The sequence below is a fragment of the Sus scrofa genome, chromosome 13 (assembly GCF_054392235.1).
Source record: "Sus scrofa isolate SSC_HxYL_T2T_F1_AM1 chromosome 13, Sscrofa_HxYL_maternal_Yorkshire_Landrace_v2.0, whole genome shotgun sequence".
NCBI classification, from domain to species: domain Eukaryota; kingdom Metazoa; phylum Chordata; class Mammalia; order Artiodactyla; family Suidae; genus Sus; species Sus scrofa.
The window spans coordinates 67,182,110-67,196,217 of record NC_139395.1 but is presented as its reverse complement, the minus strand read 5'-3'; the positions used below and the strand labels follow the sequence as shown (position 1 = coordinate 67,196,217).

General features: G+C 42.8%; 1 protein-coding gene across 36 annotated transcripts in view; it reads left to right on the top strand.

Annotated features, from left to right (window-relative positions):
• FOXP1 (forkhead box P1) overlaps positions 1 to 14,108 on the top strand; it is a 624,214-nt gene that overhangs the window by 606,477 nt on the left and 3,629 nt on the right. For all 36 annotated transcript variants that reach the window (XM_084989002.1, XM_084988996.1, XM_084989016.1 and 33 more), the window contains 3 exons: positions 1,871 to 1,992; positions 3,713 to 3,782; positions 8,514 to 8,680. In XM_084989002.1, the coding sequence (XP_084845128.1) occupies positions 1,871 to 1,992; positions 3,713 to 3,782; positions 8,514 to 8,680 (359 nt within the window). The remainder of the gene's footprint in view (positions 1 to 1,870; positions 1,993 to 3,712; positions 3,783 to 8,513; positions 8,681 to 14,108) is intronic.

Below are 14,108 nucleotides of genomic sequence, written 5' to 3'. Positions count from 1 at the left end.
AGATCCAGAGCAGTCCTTTTCCTCAGACAGGGCTCTTTGAGTTCTGTACATCTTGATCCTTATTTTAAAACATTAGACCATGAGTAGTAGGAGGAGACTTGGTTGATTTTTTTTTTTCTCCTCAGTTGGGGGACTTATAAGTTCACATGCCCTGCCTGGATGGTTTTGTTTTTTAAGGAACTTATTTCAACCTCCTCAGTGTTGTTCCAGGAGAAAACAATAGACCCTTAGCATCCTTTTATCCTCTGCCTTTGCACCGTGTCAAAGAACAGAGTACAATTTATATGCCAAGAAATTTGTCCTACCAACTGTAATTATGCCATGCTTAACGTTTTCCAGAGATGTTTGCTTAGCAAACCTATTAGAAGCAGGGATGTCCCTTCATGGTTACCTGGATGTCTTGAACCCACCTCAGTTATGCTGACATTGCTCAACAACTCCTTGAGAATGGATCCTCTGGATTCTCCTTGTGAGCACTTAGTCATGCCCTGTAATAAAGCTTGTCGCCTTACATCTAAATATTTCTCTAGCAGACAAGAAACATCAGCAGTGTCTAACATAGCTCCTCCTCCCTGAGTCACCACTGGTGATTCTCCAGAAACAGAAACGCCTCCCAAAGTACATACAGATCGAGAATTGCCCCTTCAAAGGAGAATTGAGAGAGGATGCATTGCAGGTCATAGATGGGGAGGAGTACAGTGTTTGAGAAAGAGCAACATTACTGAAGTGGAGTGAAGGACTTCATACGATATATGAGGTGTGGCGTGGGCATCAACTTCTCATGCCCCTGCTGTCACCTCCTTATTCCCACTAAGAGGAAAGTTGGGAGTAAATGATACCTGTCTCTTTGAAATATCTTCATGTCCACTTTTGGGTCTACAACCATAAGTTCAGCCAGAAGAACTAGAGACATGAAGCCCTGCTTGGTACTCTGCCTAGTAAAGGTTGTGGATTTTCCTAAAACTCAGAAATGATGAGATGTTAAAAATTCTTCACCCTTGAGTTGAAATTCTCCTGTGATACAGTAGAGATAGCAAGGGTCTCAGCTTCGGAGTGACCAGAAGTGATTTTTAACCCTCTGAAAGAAACATGTCTGTGTTGGTTTCATCAACTGCCAGAGTATCATCATTTTGCCATTGAGAGTTCTACGGGTGGGTTCCTTTAGCATTTTCTCAGTAATTAAAATACTTGCCCCATAGTAAGGGCCAACTCTTATCTATATTTGGGAAGGTAAGACATAGCTCGATGATGGATTCTCATCCATTGGGGGGTCATTTCACCCCCCTGCCCTATCAGCCACTGGAGGTGACACTCTCACTGGCAAAATTCAACATTTCTTTTTCTTAATAAATCTGAGAAAACCTATAGAAGGTGTTAAAGCCCAAACTCTGAAGAAAAAAAGAACACAATGTATTTAACAATATTTATGGTTAAAGTGATTTTTTTAAGAGATGGCCCTTTTTGTAGGAGAGACAAGTAGTTTTCAAAGGGATGGTTTCCTATTTTACCTGTTTCCTTATTTTGAAGTCATGTTAACAATGCTTTTTAACATTGCAACTGCAAAACCTGTTTGGGGTTTAAAATACGCACACTTTAAAGACTGTTTCTTTTAATTCACTATTACCAAAGACTAGATTGAAATGACCAAGTTCAGTTCATTCAACCTTTCGGGGTTTTTTAATTTTTGCTTTTGGAAGAGGCCCCCTTAACTGCAAGAGGGTCATCCATGGGGGTGGTAGCTCCAGCTTTTGGGGGTGGTTTTACAAATGTGGACTGTGAGGCTGAATTTACTGCTGTTTTTTTTTTTTTTTTTTTTTGGAGTCTTTTCTTAAAGAAAATGTCAATGTTCTCTCTTTTATACTTGCTGCAGAATGCAGTGCGTCATAATCTTAGTCTCCACAAGTGTTTTGTGCGAGTAGAAAACGTTAAAGGGGCAGTATGGACAGTGGATGAAGTAGAATTCCAAAAACGAAGGCCACAAAAGATCAGTGGGTACGTCCACCATGTTTGAACTTCTTAGCCTAGCTTGGATTGTGCTAACCAGTGTAACGTAGAGGCTTTTGGCTGCTAGATGGTGTTAGACCAAAGAACTGGTTTTTCACATTGTCTCAGTTAAGGGAAGCAAAAAAGCATTTCATCCCTCCTGTTTTGTATACCCGCCAGTCCCCCTGCCCTGCTTGCTGGTCTTTGTTGCATCACATGCTATTAGCTTTTAGGTGGCAATGCATATTAACCCTCACAAACCATTTGCTTATGCTTATTGCATTTTATTTTCTTTTTCCTGTTCCCTGTATTGGATGTCTGTTCTGCCCCCAACCCCGTCTCCTTTTGTTGCCACTTCATCTCCTTTGCTGCTGCTCCTATCCCAGGGTGCCATTCGCACCAACCTCTCACTGCATAAGTGCTTTATCAGAGTAGAGGATGAGTTTGGGTCCTTTTGGACAGTTGATGATGAAGAGTTTAAACGTGGCCGCCATATTCAACGAGGCCGTCCTCGCAAATACTGCCCCGATGAAAACTTTGACGAGCTTGTCGCACAGTAAGAGCCTTTACTTGCTTTTGTTTTTTGTTTCTGCTGTTGCTTTGGCTTTGCATGGTTGACTCATCCCATAATAGTTTTGCATTTCACCAAGTCGCAGTGCCACGGCTTTCTGCAATGGAACTAAAGTGTGTGATTTGTACATGTATTTCTCTCGTTTCTCCTTGGAACACCAGTGCCTTGAATAATGCTTTTTTGACGTCTTTAATGCAAATATCGGTTGAATTTTGATTCAGCAGCTTTACGGGGACCCTAGAACTCAGTGCTCTTGCGTGACCCCTAAGTCCTCCAAGAGAAAGGGACGTTCTTCTCTAGAGTTATGATGTGTATTTAATGGGATACTGGCTCACTCAGTCTAACAATATATCAATGTAGTAAAATGAATGATCAGAGTGCTCCAAGCCTAGGAAAGAAATTGCTTACAGGGTGTCTCTACTTCCGTTAAGGCCCATTGATTAAAGTAGGTCATTTCCTACCAGAAGCCACCCTTGTCCCTTCGTATCTCCTATGGGCTTTTTTTTTTCTCTTTTAGTATTTTTATTCCTACTGGCTAGAGATTTTCTTAAAACAGCATCTTGTCCCCATTTGGTCAGTAGTGGACACAGCATCAAACATCCTCCAGGGTCAGGCTGTACGAGGAAGTCCCCCACCCACCCAGCCTCAGCTCACTGAGGAATGATCCGCCCCCCAGCTTCTTTTGGCAATCAGTGAGCCTTGATGATAATTTCTTAAGAGCTGCCCTGCCAGTCTTGGAGCATTCATGCTAGAATTCAAATACTAGAGAAGCTTGGGAGCCACGCTGCCTCCAGCTCACTCCCAGGAAACCCTGCAGTCCGCCCACTGACTTCCTGCTGGAGTCAGTGCAGCTCCTCCCGATTGGCAGAGAGGTCACTGTTTTGTGAGCCAGAACTCCATCAGTGGAGCCCGTTATTACTTAATCCAGAATTGTACACCCACTTGCTTGAATCTCACCAAGTCTAGCCAACCCCGAGGTATTCACACAGACCAGGCCCATACAGCCAGGGGCTAGGGAGAAACCCCACTTCTCTTTGCTTTTGTTACTGGGGGACATTTCTGGTTTGGAAGGATACCAGCAAGCTTAAGACAAGACTTAGTTAGGACCACGGGGGTTGATGGCGTTTAACTCTGAGTTTTTATCTTTCTCTTATGCAGTAACCCTTCCCTTATTAAAAACATGCAGAGCAGCCACGCCTACTGTGCACCTCTCAATGCAGCTTTACAGGTAAGATTAACGGCATCCTGACTCCTCTGCGGCAGAGGCCCGTGTCTCCCCCACTCATTTCAAAATATATTAGCCTCGCTCTAATTAGATATTAAATTTTAATTCCGTTAAACTTTTTTCTTAAGTGCACAAAGCATCGTACTCCCTGGAGGCAAACACATCGGGCTGCTTCAGCATTAGCAGGATGCTTAGCATTTTGAATATTGTGGCAAAAAAATTAAAAGTTCACTTATTAATATTTATCAGCAGTATCATAATTTCCATCCTCTTATTTCAGAATTTCACTTGAGGCAAAAATACCACAAGTGTAATTACTCTAGCACAGCTATTAATGTGCTGGATGATAGGCCACCGTATCACATGACCTTCTATTGTTCACGGGTTTAAAGAGAAAGCAGGGCTTTTTATTTCTTCCTCTCCTCCTTTTAAAAGTCTATTTTAGCATCTTTTCACTGAGTTGGGGTGGGGGGAGGCGGGTTTGGTTCACTTTGTGAAAGTAAACTGTTTCTATTCCAACGATAGAGGTGTCTAAGAAAACTCGGTAGGTTGCCAGCAGATTGCTCAAGATTACATAATCAGCACGCACAATGTTTGTTTCCTACTGACAGACCAAGCCCGCCTTACGTAACCGGCGATACCAAGGGACGGAGACACAGGGATTGAGAGTGGGGCGGCGGGGGGATCACCCAAATGCACATTTACCAGGGCAGCCTGGCAACACTCCCCGCCCCCCGCCACCGCAAGCCTTTTAATTTTTTGCATTTCTACCTACTACACGGTCAAGTCCTCTCTCAGGTCGAAGAGAAGACCAGGGTAGGCTTCCTTCAGGTACCTGGGTAGAGCTCAAGCCCCGCCTCCAGTGTGCAGAGGGAGGCAGCGTCCTTTGGATTTGACCCTGCTTGGATTGTTCTAGACCTCAGGCCAAAGGAGTCTTGGTAACTCTGACGTGACCTAGTCTAGAGAGAGGGCGGACATCTGAAACCCGATACCATGACAGACCTTTACGCATGTCTTCTTGATCCTTGGACATTACATTGTGCCGTGCTCCTCCCGAGGGCCCTAACACGCAGATATTAGAATTTCATGAGGAGAGGGCACACAGAGAGCAGCGAAAGTCTAAAGAAGGCTCCTTAAGGGATGATAATGACGAAACCATGGGGGAGACAGCATGACGGGAATAGAGTGGGGTGAAGAGGCGGTAAGGATGGCGGCCCTGGTTCTCACGATTCACAAAACAAATATTTGCTGAGCACCTACTCTGGGCCCTAGAGAATCATTTTCCCAGCTGGCTCAGCAGAAGCTTAAGGCTCCCCATTGCACTTTAGAGGCAAATTCACTGAACTTAGCTTTTCAGCTTTTCAGTAATTTTATTTATTTCTTTATTTATATTTATTTTAGCCTGAACCAAATTTCATAGGAGGAACTACTTTCTGCGTGTCTTTTAATTACTTGTACTTGACACAGTAACTCTAGAAGAGCAAATGAAAGCACGCTTAGATGCCGCCACTGTAAATACCCTCATTAGTAACTTATTTTCCCTGGAGTCTTGTGAAGTGTGAATTTAAAGCCTGCTCTATCTGGAATAGTATTAAGATTACAAGCACATTTTACATTCATGAAGCAGAAACGCAGGGCGGGGGTGGGGGGCGCGGAAACCAACCCCACCAGCTACAGTGATCCTCCTCCATACCCTGGATTCTCTTAACAGTGTGACTAATTTCAATTAGTATGCTTTCTCATTACAGAACTGTTCATGTTTCACCTCTGAAACATGTTTCTGGCATCCTCTGCACCTTTTCATGTTTCCAGTGGTAGCCCCCAAACTTGCCTGCAGTTTTCCACGAACACTTTGTATCCATAATGTGTCCAGGTGAACTAACTGCTCTGTAGTCCTGATTTGGGGAGTGGATCCTTTTCCCTCTCCTCTAGGAGTTTGGGTCCGTGGTCAGTGGATAGTCTCCTAAGGCAACTCCCTGCTGTGCAAATGAAAGATTCTACCAGCAGGCCTTCCTTTCTATGACTGCCCACTTGCATTTCTCAAGGCAAGTGAAAAAATAATAGTGGAACAACATCTTAAAAAGATTACTAGAGCAACATAATGCGTGATATACGATATATAAAATAGGACAGCAGAATCCACTACAGAAATAAAACATTGGACTTGGGACAGATTGCATTATGCTCTGAAAAAGTGAAGTAACTAAGGGTAACCATAAAGCTTCATATTTATAGACTGCCTCTCCCCCGGGATCTCAGAGTGGTTAATGTCTCAGGAGCTCAGGACTTACGAACCCCTGCACCTTTACTGAAGCACCTTGGTTTTTGGGGGCACAGGTGTCAGTTTGATAGGAAACCACATAGTCACGGGACTATTTATATATATAATTAAGTCTATTATAAAAAATTGTAACCCACCTGCTTCTAAATAGACATTAACTGCCAACAAGAACCACCAGGTTAGACATGAGCCGTTGGTGAACATTTTGCTAACCTTGACTGGGTTCTTTGATCACTCACCTCAGAGAATGTTTAAGAGGCTCTATTGTGTATGAGGTGCTGGGTTTTTCTTTGCAGCCCATTTGATCATTTTTAAAGGGGACCCAGGCCGGTTTTCCTCATTTATGTTTTTTTTGGCTGAGCACCAAGGGATCAGTGTTAAGTGCTTACCTTTTGGATGCCTTTCAGCACTGTGGCTGTTGGGCCTCGGCCCGTGTTTTCTGATCCAATCCCAAGCAAAAATGGCCTTGACCTAGAACACATGGAGAGCAAGGAAAACAGATGACCCCAAGAAGTTTGCCCTGTTCACAGGGTAGCCTTCCCAAAGAATACACTCTTCATAAACACTGCAGTCTTGTCTTGTCTTCTCAGTTTCTGACCTGAGAAGGTGCTAAAAAATACCAAGCTAGACATGGCTCCACTTTTGCCACTTCCTGATTGTGTAATCGTGAGATGGCCATGTCGTATTTCCAGGGAAAGGGAGACTCAGATGATGGTCCCAGGAGAACCTCCATGATGGAGAGAGGTGGCGGGACCATTGTGTAATCTCAGATAAAGGCAATCGAAATGCTTGTCCAGCTGCAGTTTGGGGTGGGGGTGGTGAGGAGGAGATCGGGCAGTGGGTCTTGCTTTTTGCTCTGCCCAAAAAAAAGGAAAAAAAAAAAAAAAGCTTTATTGCAATTACAAGAGATCTGTTGAAAGAAGTACTTGATGCAAATTATTTGACAAACTGTAGGAGAGTGAGGAATGTTCAGATGTGCTGTTCATCACAATGAGTTCACCACATTTGGAAATGAAAACAGGATTTTTTTCCCCCATTTCTTGAAAGAAAGTGGTTATATAAATTCCAAAATGCAGAGAATGGGAAGCCATGGGCTTTCGGAGAAGCCTAGCTTTGGAGTAGTCCCTGAGCCAGTGCCTCGTGGGTGTGTATGGGTCTTCTGTCACAAGGCTTGGATCTCTGGCTTTAGAATTTGTACAGTGAGTGAGGTTGCAATTGTCTTAAGAGGCAGATTCCCTGCAGCCCAGCTCTTTCTTCATTTTTTGGCTCTTCCGTGCTCTCTAGAGCCAGGATTTCTAGAATAGTTTGGATTCTTGTGTGACTGACCAGTTGGAGTTACCACACCAGATTGTCTTGTGATTGTACTTTTTTCCTCATTAGGAGGGAAAGCCAGGCAAAATGTAGTCTGCAGGAGGACAGTTTTGATCAATCTTTGTCTAATTACAGCTGCCAGTTTTGGCAAGTCTACCCTCTTTCATAAAAATGAGAAGTCCCAGGGTCAGAATCATGACGGAAAGGAAACAATATGGATACTTCAGTTCCAGCATTATGTTTGCCTCTTGTCTGCATCTTAGAGGGAGTGGTCGTTGTATTCAAATGCAGCCCGACAGGAAGTGAACAGTATCCCAGCAGCAAGTTTAGGATTTCTTTTTTTGCCCCCTCTGATTCCACACTTTTTTGCTGACGCTCACTTGGAGTAATTTTGTCACCTTCAATACTGATAGACTTAAGTACCCTAAAGAAATATGATTTACAGCTTCCTTTTGCCAGAGATTTTTTTTTTTTTGTAGTCCTAAAATTTCAGATGATTGGCCAGAGCCTAAGAGATTGCAGAGTGCTACCTTCAGCCAGTTATCTCACACTACACTAAAAAGATTCAAAAATCATTAAAACGGAAATGAAGGGGGAGGGGAGATAAAAATTGATTCCAGGTCTATAATCTCTTCCTTTTCTATAGGATCTGAAATATAAGTGTTTATGGAAGTTCTCATAAGTTTGAGCTCTGCAGCCAGAATAATCTGATCAAATCTTTAATATCCAATACTGGACTCATCGAAGTAGATAAAGAAATGAAAATTCCATTATATTTCCCTGTGATCTGGAAATATTCAGTTCCTCTTGCAAAAAGGCATCAACCATAAACCTCATTACTAGAAAGCCTTGTCTAAACCCTGTAACTTTCTACATAGCAGGGTTGAATTGAGTCCCCCCGCCTTCCCCAAACCCCTATTGGCACTTTGGTCCCTCCAGCTAGAGCTTTGAAACCTAGCTTAGGACATGTGTCATCAGCCTGACTTTAAAGGCCAAATCCTTCTACACCCATTAGAAACGCATTTTCCAATCATGCCAGAATGACGTTACACTGAAGATCATGGACTATACCCTTAATTAATATAGTGCCCCTGTCTGGATACTTCCTGTGTCTTCATAAATTTTCTCTTGGTTGATGGCAGGCTTCCATGGCTGAGAATAGTATACCTCTATACACTACCGCTTCCATGGGAAACCCCACTCTGGGCAACTTAGCCAGCGCCATACGGGAAGAGCTGAATGGGGCGATGGAGCACACCAACAGCAACGAGAGCGACAGCAGTCCAGGCAGATCCCCGATGCAAGCTGTGTGAGTACTGTCCACATCATCCCAACCATCTTTGCGGTCGGATCACAGCCTCCCTCCTCCAGGCTCACACAAGCCCTGCTCTGGCCGCTTGTGACACCATTTTTGTAATTTCCGAATTCCTAGAACCCAGGGAGAAGTCTGTGCTGCTGCAGACATTCAGCTCGATTGGCACATAAAAGGACCGTTTGCTCACTTTCCCATAAAAGCCATAGGCTTCCTGTAGCCCCACAAGTGCATACAGCCATAGAAGGGGGATGCGTGTGGTTTTCCTCCCCTTGCTGGGTCATCTCAGGCCATTATTTCAGCCACATTACCCTCCTTAAAAGCAGTCTGCCTAGCGGTGACCACATCTGCAGTCTGCTCCACTTGCAGGCACGCTGAACCAGCAGTGGGAAGAGAGGATGCATGTTTACTTGGTTGTATAATAAACTGAACCGCCAACAGGACGTCAAGGCATTACTCCCAAGCAGGCACGATGGCACGAGTGAAAGGCGGCATGATTTATAGATTGCTCTTAAAATATCAAAAGGAAAATTAATAGGAGTATTATAGCAGCAGACGGCAGTATAATGAGCACACACAGAAGCAAAAGGAGTGATGGGCGGCAGTGTCCATGCTGGATGTGAGTGGCATCAGGACCAGGCCTGCCATGCTGCCCTGTGGGGGGAAGGCGATGAGAGGGAAGTGGGATAACTCCAACTCCATCTCTCCCAGGAAGAGTTTAAAAGAGAAAAGAAACCATCTTGTCAGGATTCTTGGCGGGGGCTGTCCAATGACAGCCTCTCCCTTTTCCTGAGTCTGCAAAACCACTGCCACCTTTAAAGGAATTAAACCAAGTCCTTGTTTGCCATACTGTCCGTGCCTAGAAACAGCCCACTAGTCTACACAGTTTTTCTGAATTACTGACCAACTTCTTATTTGAAGAGAATTTGAGTGATCGGAAAGGAAAATATGACCTGCAGCAATTAGCCACAGAATGAATTGGCATCTAACAACAAAAGGGAAAGTGCTGACGGCCAGCTCTGGTAATTGGTGGGTTTGAAGGAATCTGAAATTTGAGCATTTAGCATTTGAATTTCATGCCCAAAGTGCTTTGAAAAGGTTCTTTAAAGATGAAAATAATCGTTTTAAATGTATATCAACAGTCTCTTAGCATTTACTCCATAACATTTTACAATGTATTTATCTCTCATGCTGCTTCTGCCATTCTTCATCCAACCTGGTGTTTCTGACTTTATTATCACACTCGTATTCACCTGTAAGTCATTGTCATGACAGAAGTATTTACTAAGATACTAAGAAAGTTCAGAGCAAATGTAAATTTGGATGTATGGCCCTTTCAAGAAATACTCAGAGCAAAAATATCTCAAGTTATTGAGTGGAAGAGATACTATTTCTCATAGTATCCATAGAACTCCAAGCTTTGGTAGATCTGTATTTATAGTTTTTTGTTTTGTTTGTTTGTTTGTTTTAGGATCTCTCTAAAAAAAGAAGAAAAAAGATATTTGGATAAAAACCTCACACAGCAATTGAGAGTGCTCATTTTGCTGTACAAGATAAAATTGCTATAAATTTATTTAAAACTTTGAATTAACCCCACAGTATTACCAGAAACCTTGTTTAACAGCAGTCAGCATGATTTTTAACAAAATGAAGGTTTTACCATTTTGTCTTTTTCTTAAGAACCCTGCACACAGATGTCAAAAAGCATACTGTTTTTTGCTCAGATCTCCCAGGTTTACACAGTTTGTTAAAAATATGTCAACAGCACATTCCCTCTGCCTGCTTTCAGTGTTAGAGACTGTTACTCTCTTTTTGTTTTCTTTTCCCAGGTATATTTTGTTTTGCTTTTTGCGATCACAGTATAATTGATTTACAGTGTTGTGCCAATTTCTGCTGTACTGCCAAGTGACCCAGTCATGCATCTATATACATTCCCTTTCTTGTATTATCTTCCATCAAGACAGTTACTCTTTTTGACCTTGTATTTCTATTCAGTGAATTCTTTAACGACATAGTTTTCTTTCTTGCCCAAAGTGCATTACCACGCTACGATGCAAATTGTTTAACTGTTCTAGTCTGTTGGAATAAATCAAGCTGTAAACTTTCCAGCAAGGCTTACAGGACCTCATTCGTATGGCCACCCAGCTACGATCTGGTGTTGCACTAGAATTCTCACTTCTCACCCTTTGTGTGACACTCTTAACACCATTACATTTTGCTTCTCCCTTGAAACACTACAAAGTAGTCACATAATGATGGCTTTGGGGCCGTTATCCTTTTATCCTGAAAAGAGTTAAAGGAGCCACAAAGCAAAATACTACGTGCTGAGCACACACCCTCCAAACACAATGCCTTGTAGACCCCAGTCAGGGTTCCTTAAAAACTATTCTGTTCCCAGAGTGGCTCAACAAAGGAATTACTCAGATGTGAGGAGGGAAATGTGGGGTTTGGCACAATTATTCAAACCCTCTCAGATGTAGGAGGTGGGGGCAGGGGCACCTGCAAGAGTTGCCTTGTGTGTCCCCATTTCCCAGGAGACAACTGGATGTCTGTGAAGCATCGTATGTGAACTACTTTGCATCTCACCTGAAATGAATCTTGTGTGGAAATCCATTCGCTTTTCTTCTCCAAAGCACTGCATGCCTGTGTTCCTGCAGTTGCCACACTCGAGAAGCTGGATTTCCTTTCTCTGGAGTTGTCCGAAGCCTTAATAGCTAACCTGGGTTGGGTTTTCAGGTTGTCACCCAGTAGGTCAGGTCTGCTCACCTGTGCGGGAGATCACTGTGCATTAGGCACTGGAATCGAGCCAGCATGCAGGATAGGGTCCTAACCTGTGTCTCTGGGATTGTAAATCATCTTACTCAAGTTTGGTTGCACAGTCAGGGGAAAACAAAATATCCTGTCATGTAAGCGCTTCTTTGCAGAGAACCTGCATCTATTGGATCCTGCTTTATTTTGCCCAGCAAAACATTTGTCCAAGCCTAAAACTGTAAAGCAAGAACTTTATTAAGACTCCTGAGGGTCTTCCAGGGCCCACCACCCCTCCCACTCATAGCCTTGTCTCATCCCTGTCATCAGATTCAGGTGTGTAAACCTGGAAAGGTTAATGCATCTGATAGTTGTATTTTTTTTTTCCCCTAAATGACAGTTGGAACAAGGTTGATCCAAGGAACACATTTGACCCTCAGACTAGGCTAAATGCAATGCAGACCCATACTCCTGGCCAGTGAATGTTACTGGAACCATGTTCTCAGTGGCGAAGAGGGGGTAATTTATGAAGTAAAAATTTGCAATAGTGAAAATAGGAAACTGAAAGATGGAGCAGTGTTCCTCTTGTCAGTAATCCAAGAAACACAATGTAAGGTAACCCTAGTCTTCTATCTGCTAAGCATCACAGTATTTTTTTTTTTTTTTTTTTTTTAAGCAGCGCTTAGTGCTGATGAGGTTGAGACTAAATTGATAGAGCTTCTTTGGAAATTAATATCACGATAAATCACAAGAACCTTAAGATGTTTTAGCCTTTGCTCCAACAATTTCATTCCTAGGAATTTATCTTAAGGAGGTAAATCAACAGAAGAAGAAAGATTAATGGGTAAAAGTGGTCATTGTACTATAAAAAGGGCAAAGAGGGGGAGGTGTATGAGAAAAAGACAATCATGAAATGCCCAGTATTAAGGAATGGACATGTCACCACAGTGGAATCTCATATAGCCATAAAAATATCTAGTCTCTTGGGATAGAATATAATGGAAGATAATATGAGAAAAAGAATATATGTATATGCCTGGGTCACTTTGCTGAACAGGAAAAATTGGCACAACACTGTAAACCATCTATATTTTGATACAAACTTTTACATGTAAAGTAGCAAAATAATCATATTCCTGCTGTGTTTACAGTATATAAAAATATGGCCCCAAATATGAAAAGATAAAGACAAAAATCCTACTTTAGTTAAGGGTTTATGGATTTTTTAAAAAAAAATAAAATAAAAATGAATACATCTAATTCTCCCCAAAGAATATGAGAGATCCTACCAGGGCCGAATCCCCAGGCTGTGATGTCTGTAGTCACAGAGGATCCCATGTTCAAAGTTTTAATGCTCAGCTGTTCCTGTCTTGAAATCCTTCAGGATTTCTTCAGACGTGCATTTTCACTTTGCATTAGACTGCAAATTATGCATCCGGTCCTGGATCCTAATGTTGAAACACAAATAAATAGGGCCATTGAAAAACTAAAAATAGGTGGAACCAAACCAGTCAAAAGTACTCTGCTACAACTCCAGTATACTTTATTTTGCAAATAGTTTGTGTGAATACCGGCTCTATTTTTTAAAAGTGCTTTATGCTGACATCTGCCCCCAAACACTCTCTAGGTTCTGCTACTTTTAGAGTCATTTGGTTTTTTGAAGGTTCATGTGTCAAGAAACTCCTGTGTTAGTTTTTCAAGATTCTGTGTGGCCTTTGGGGTTGGCCTACAACAGGCTGCCACCCCTAGTACCACTTCTTATTACTAATACTTGCTAATAGCAGTTTAAAACAGTCCTGCTTTCTGCAGCCCTTCCCCGCAATGGGACCATGGTGACTGGCATAGTTCTTTTACATATCAAAAGCCCAGCCACTGAAAGTAATTTGTATTTGCAAAGGATCGTTTGTAAATATGATTTACGAACAACATTTCTCAATTGTTATCAGAGCGGTTTCTTGATCCCCCTTCAGGTGAACCGAGCTCTGGGCCATAATGAGAAAGTTGGCAGATCTCATCGAAGCTGTGCGTGTCCCTGTGGCCGCTACCAGCCGGGCCTCATGTTTCACCTTGTTTACAGCTGACAGCGTTATTATTCTGATTGGGGCTGTGCTTTCTTATCATATTGTTGTGTTGAGGGAGCCTCTTCCTCTCCATTTGTGTTTCCTGGCAGGGCTTTTCTTGCCTTATTGACAGTTTGTGAAAATATGCATTAATTTGGAGTTTCCAGCATGTATCATGGTGTCTCTTTGCTGTGTTTGCTTGAAGTTGATTAATGATAGAACCGCGCTTGGGGTCGGTCTCTGGAGAGTTCTTTCACAGGTTCTGCATGTTAACTAGCAAAGCAGAACACACAGTAAGCCACCATCAGCCCAGCCTCCTGTACAGAGTGGTCCCCACAAACCATTGTTGTGTTACAGGTTCTCAGGCTGCGGAATGATGTGAGGATGTGTATTTGTATACCTGAGAGGCCACCCCAGGCCCTGTTGTCTGATACTCAAAGTGTGGTCCCCAGACCCGCAGAATCACCAGAGAGCTTGTCAGAGATGCAGAATCTCTTGTTAGAGAGCACCCCAGGCTGGCTGACTTACAGGCTGTGTTTTAACCAGATCCAGAGGTGATTTGAGTGCACATGACAGTGGGAGAAACGCCCCTGGGGAGGACACATTCAACATTGCTT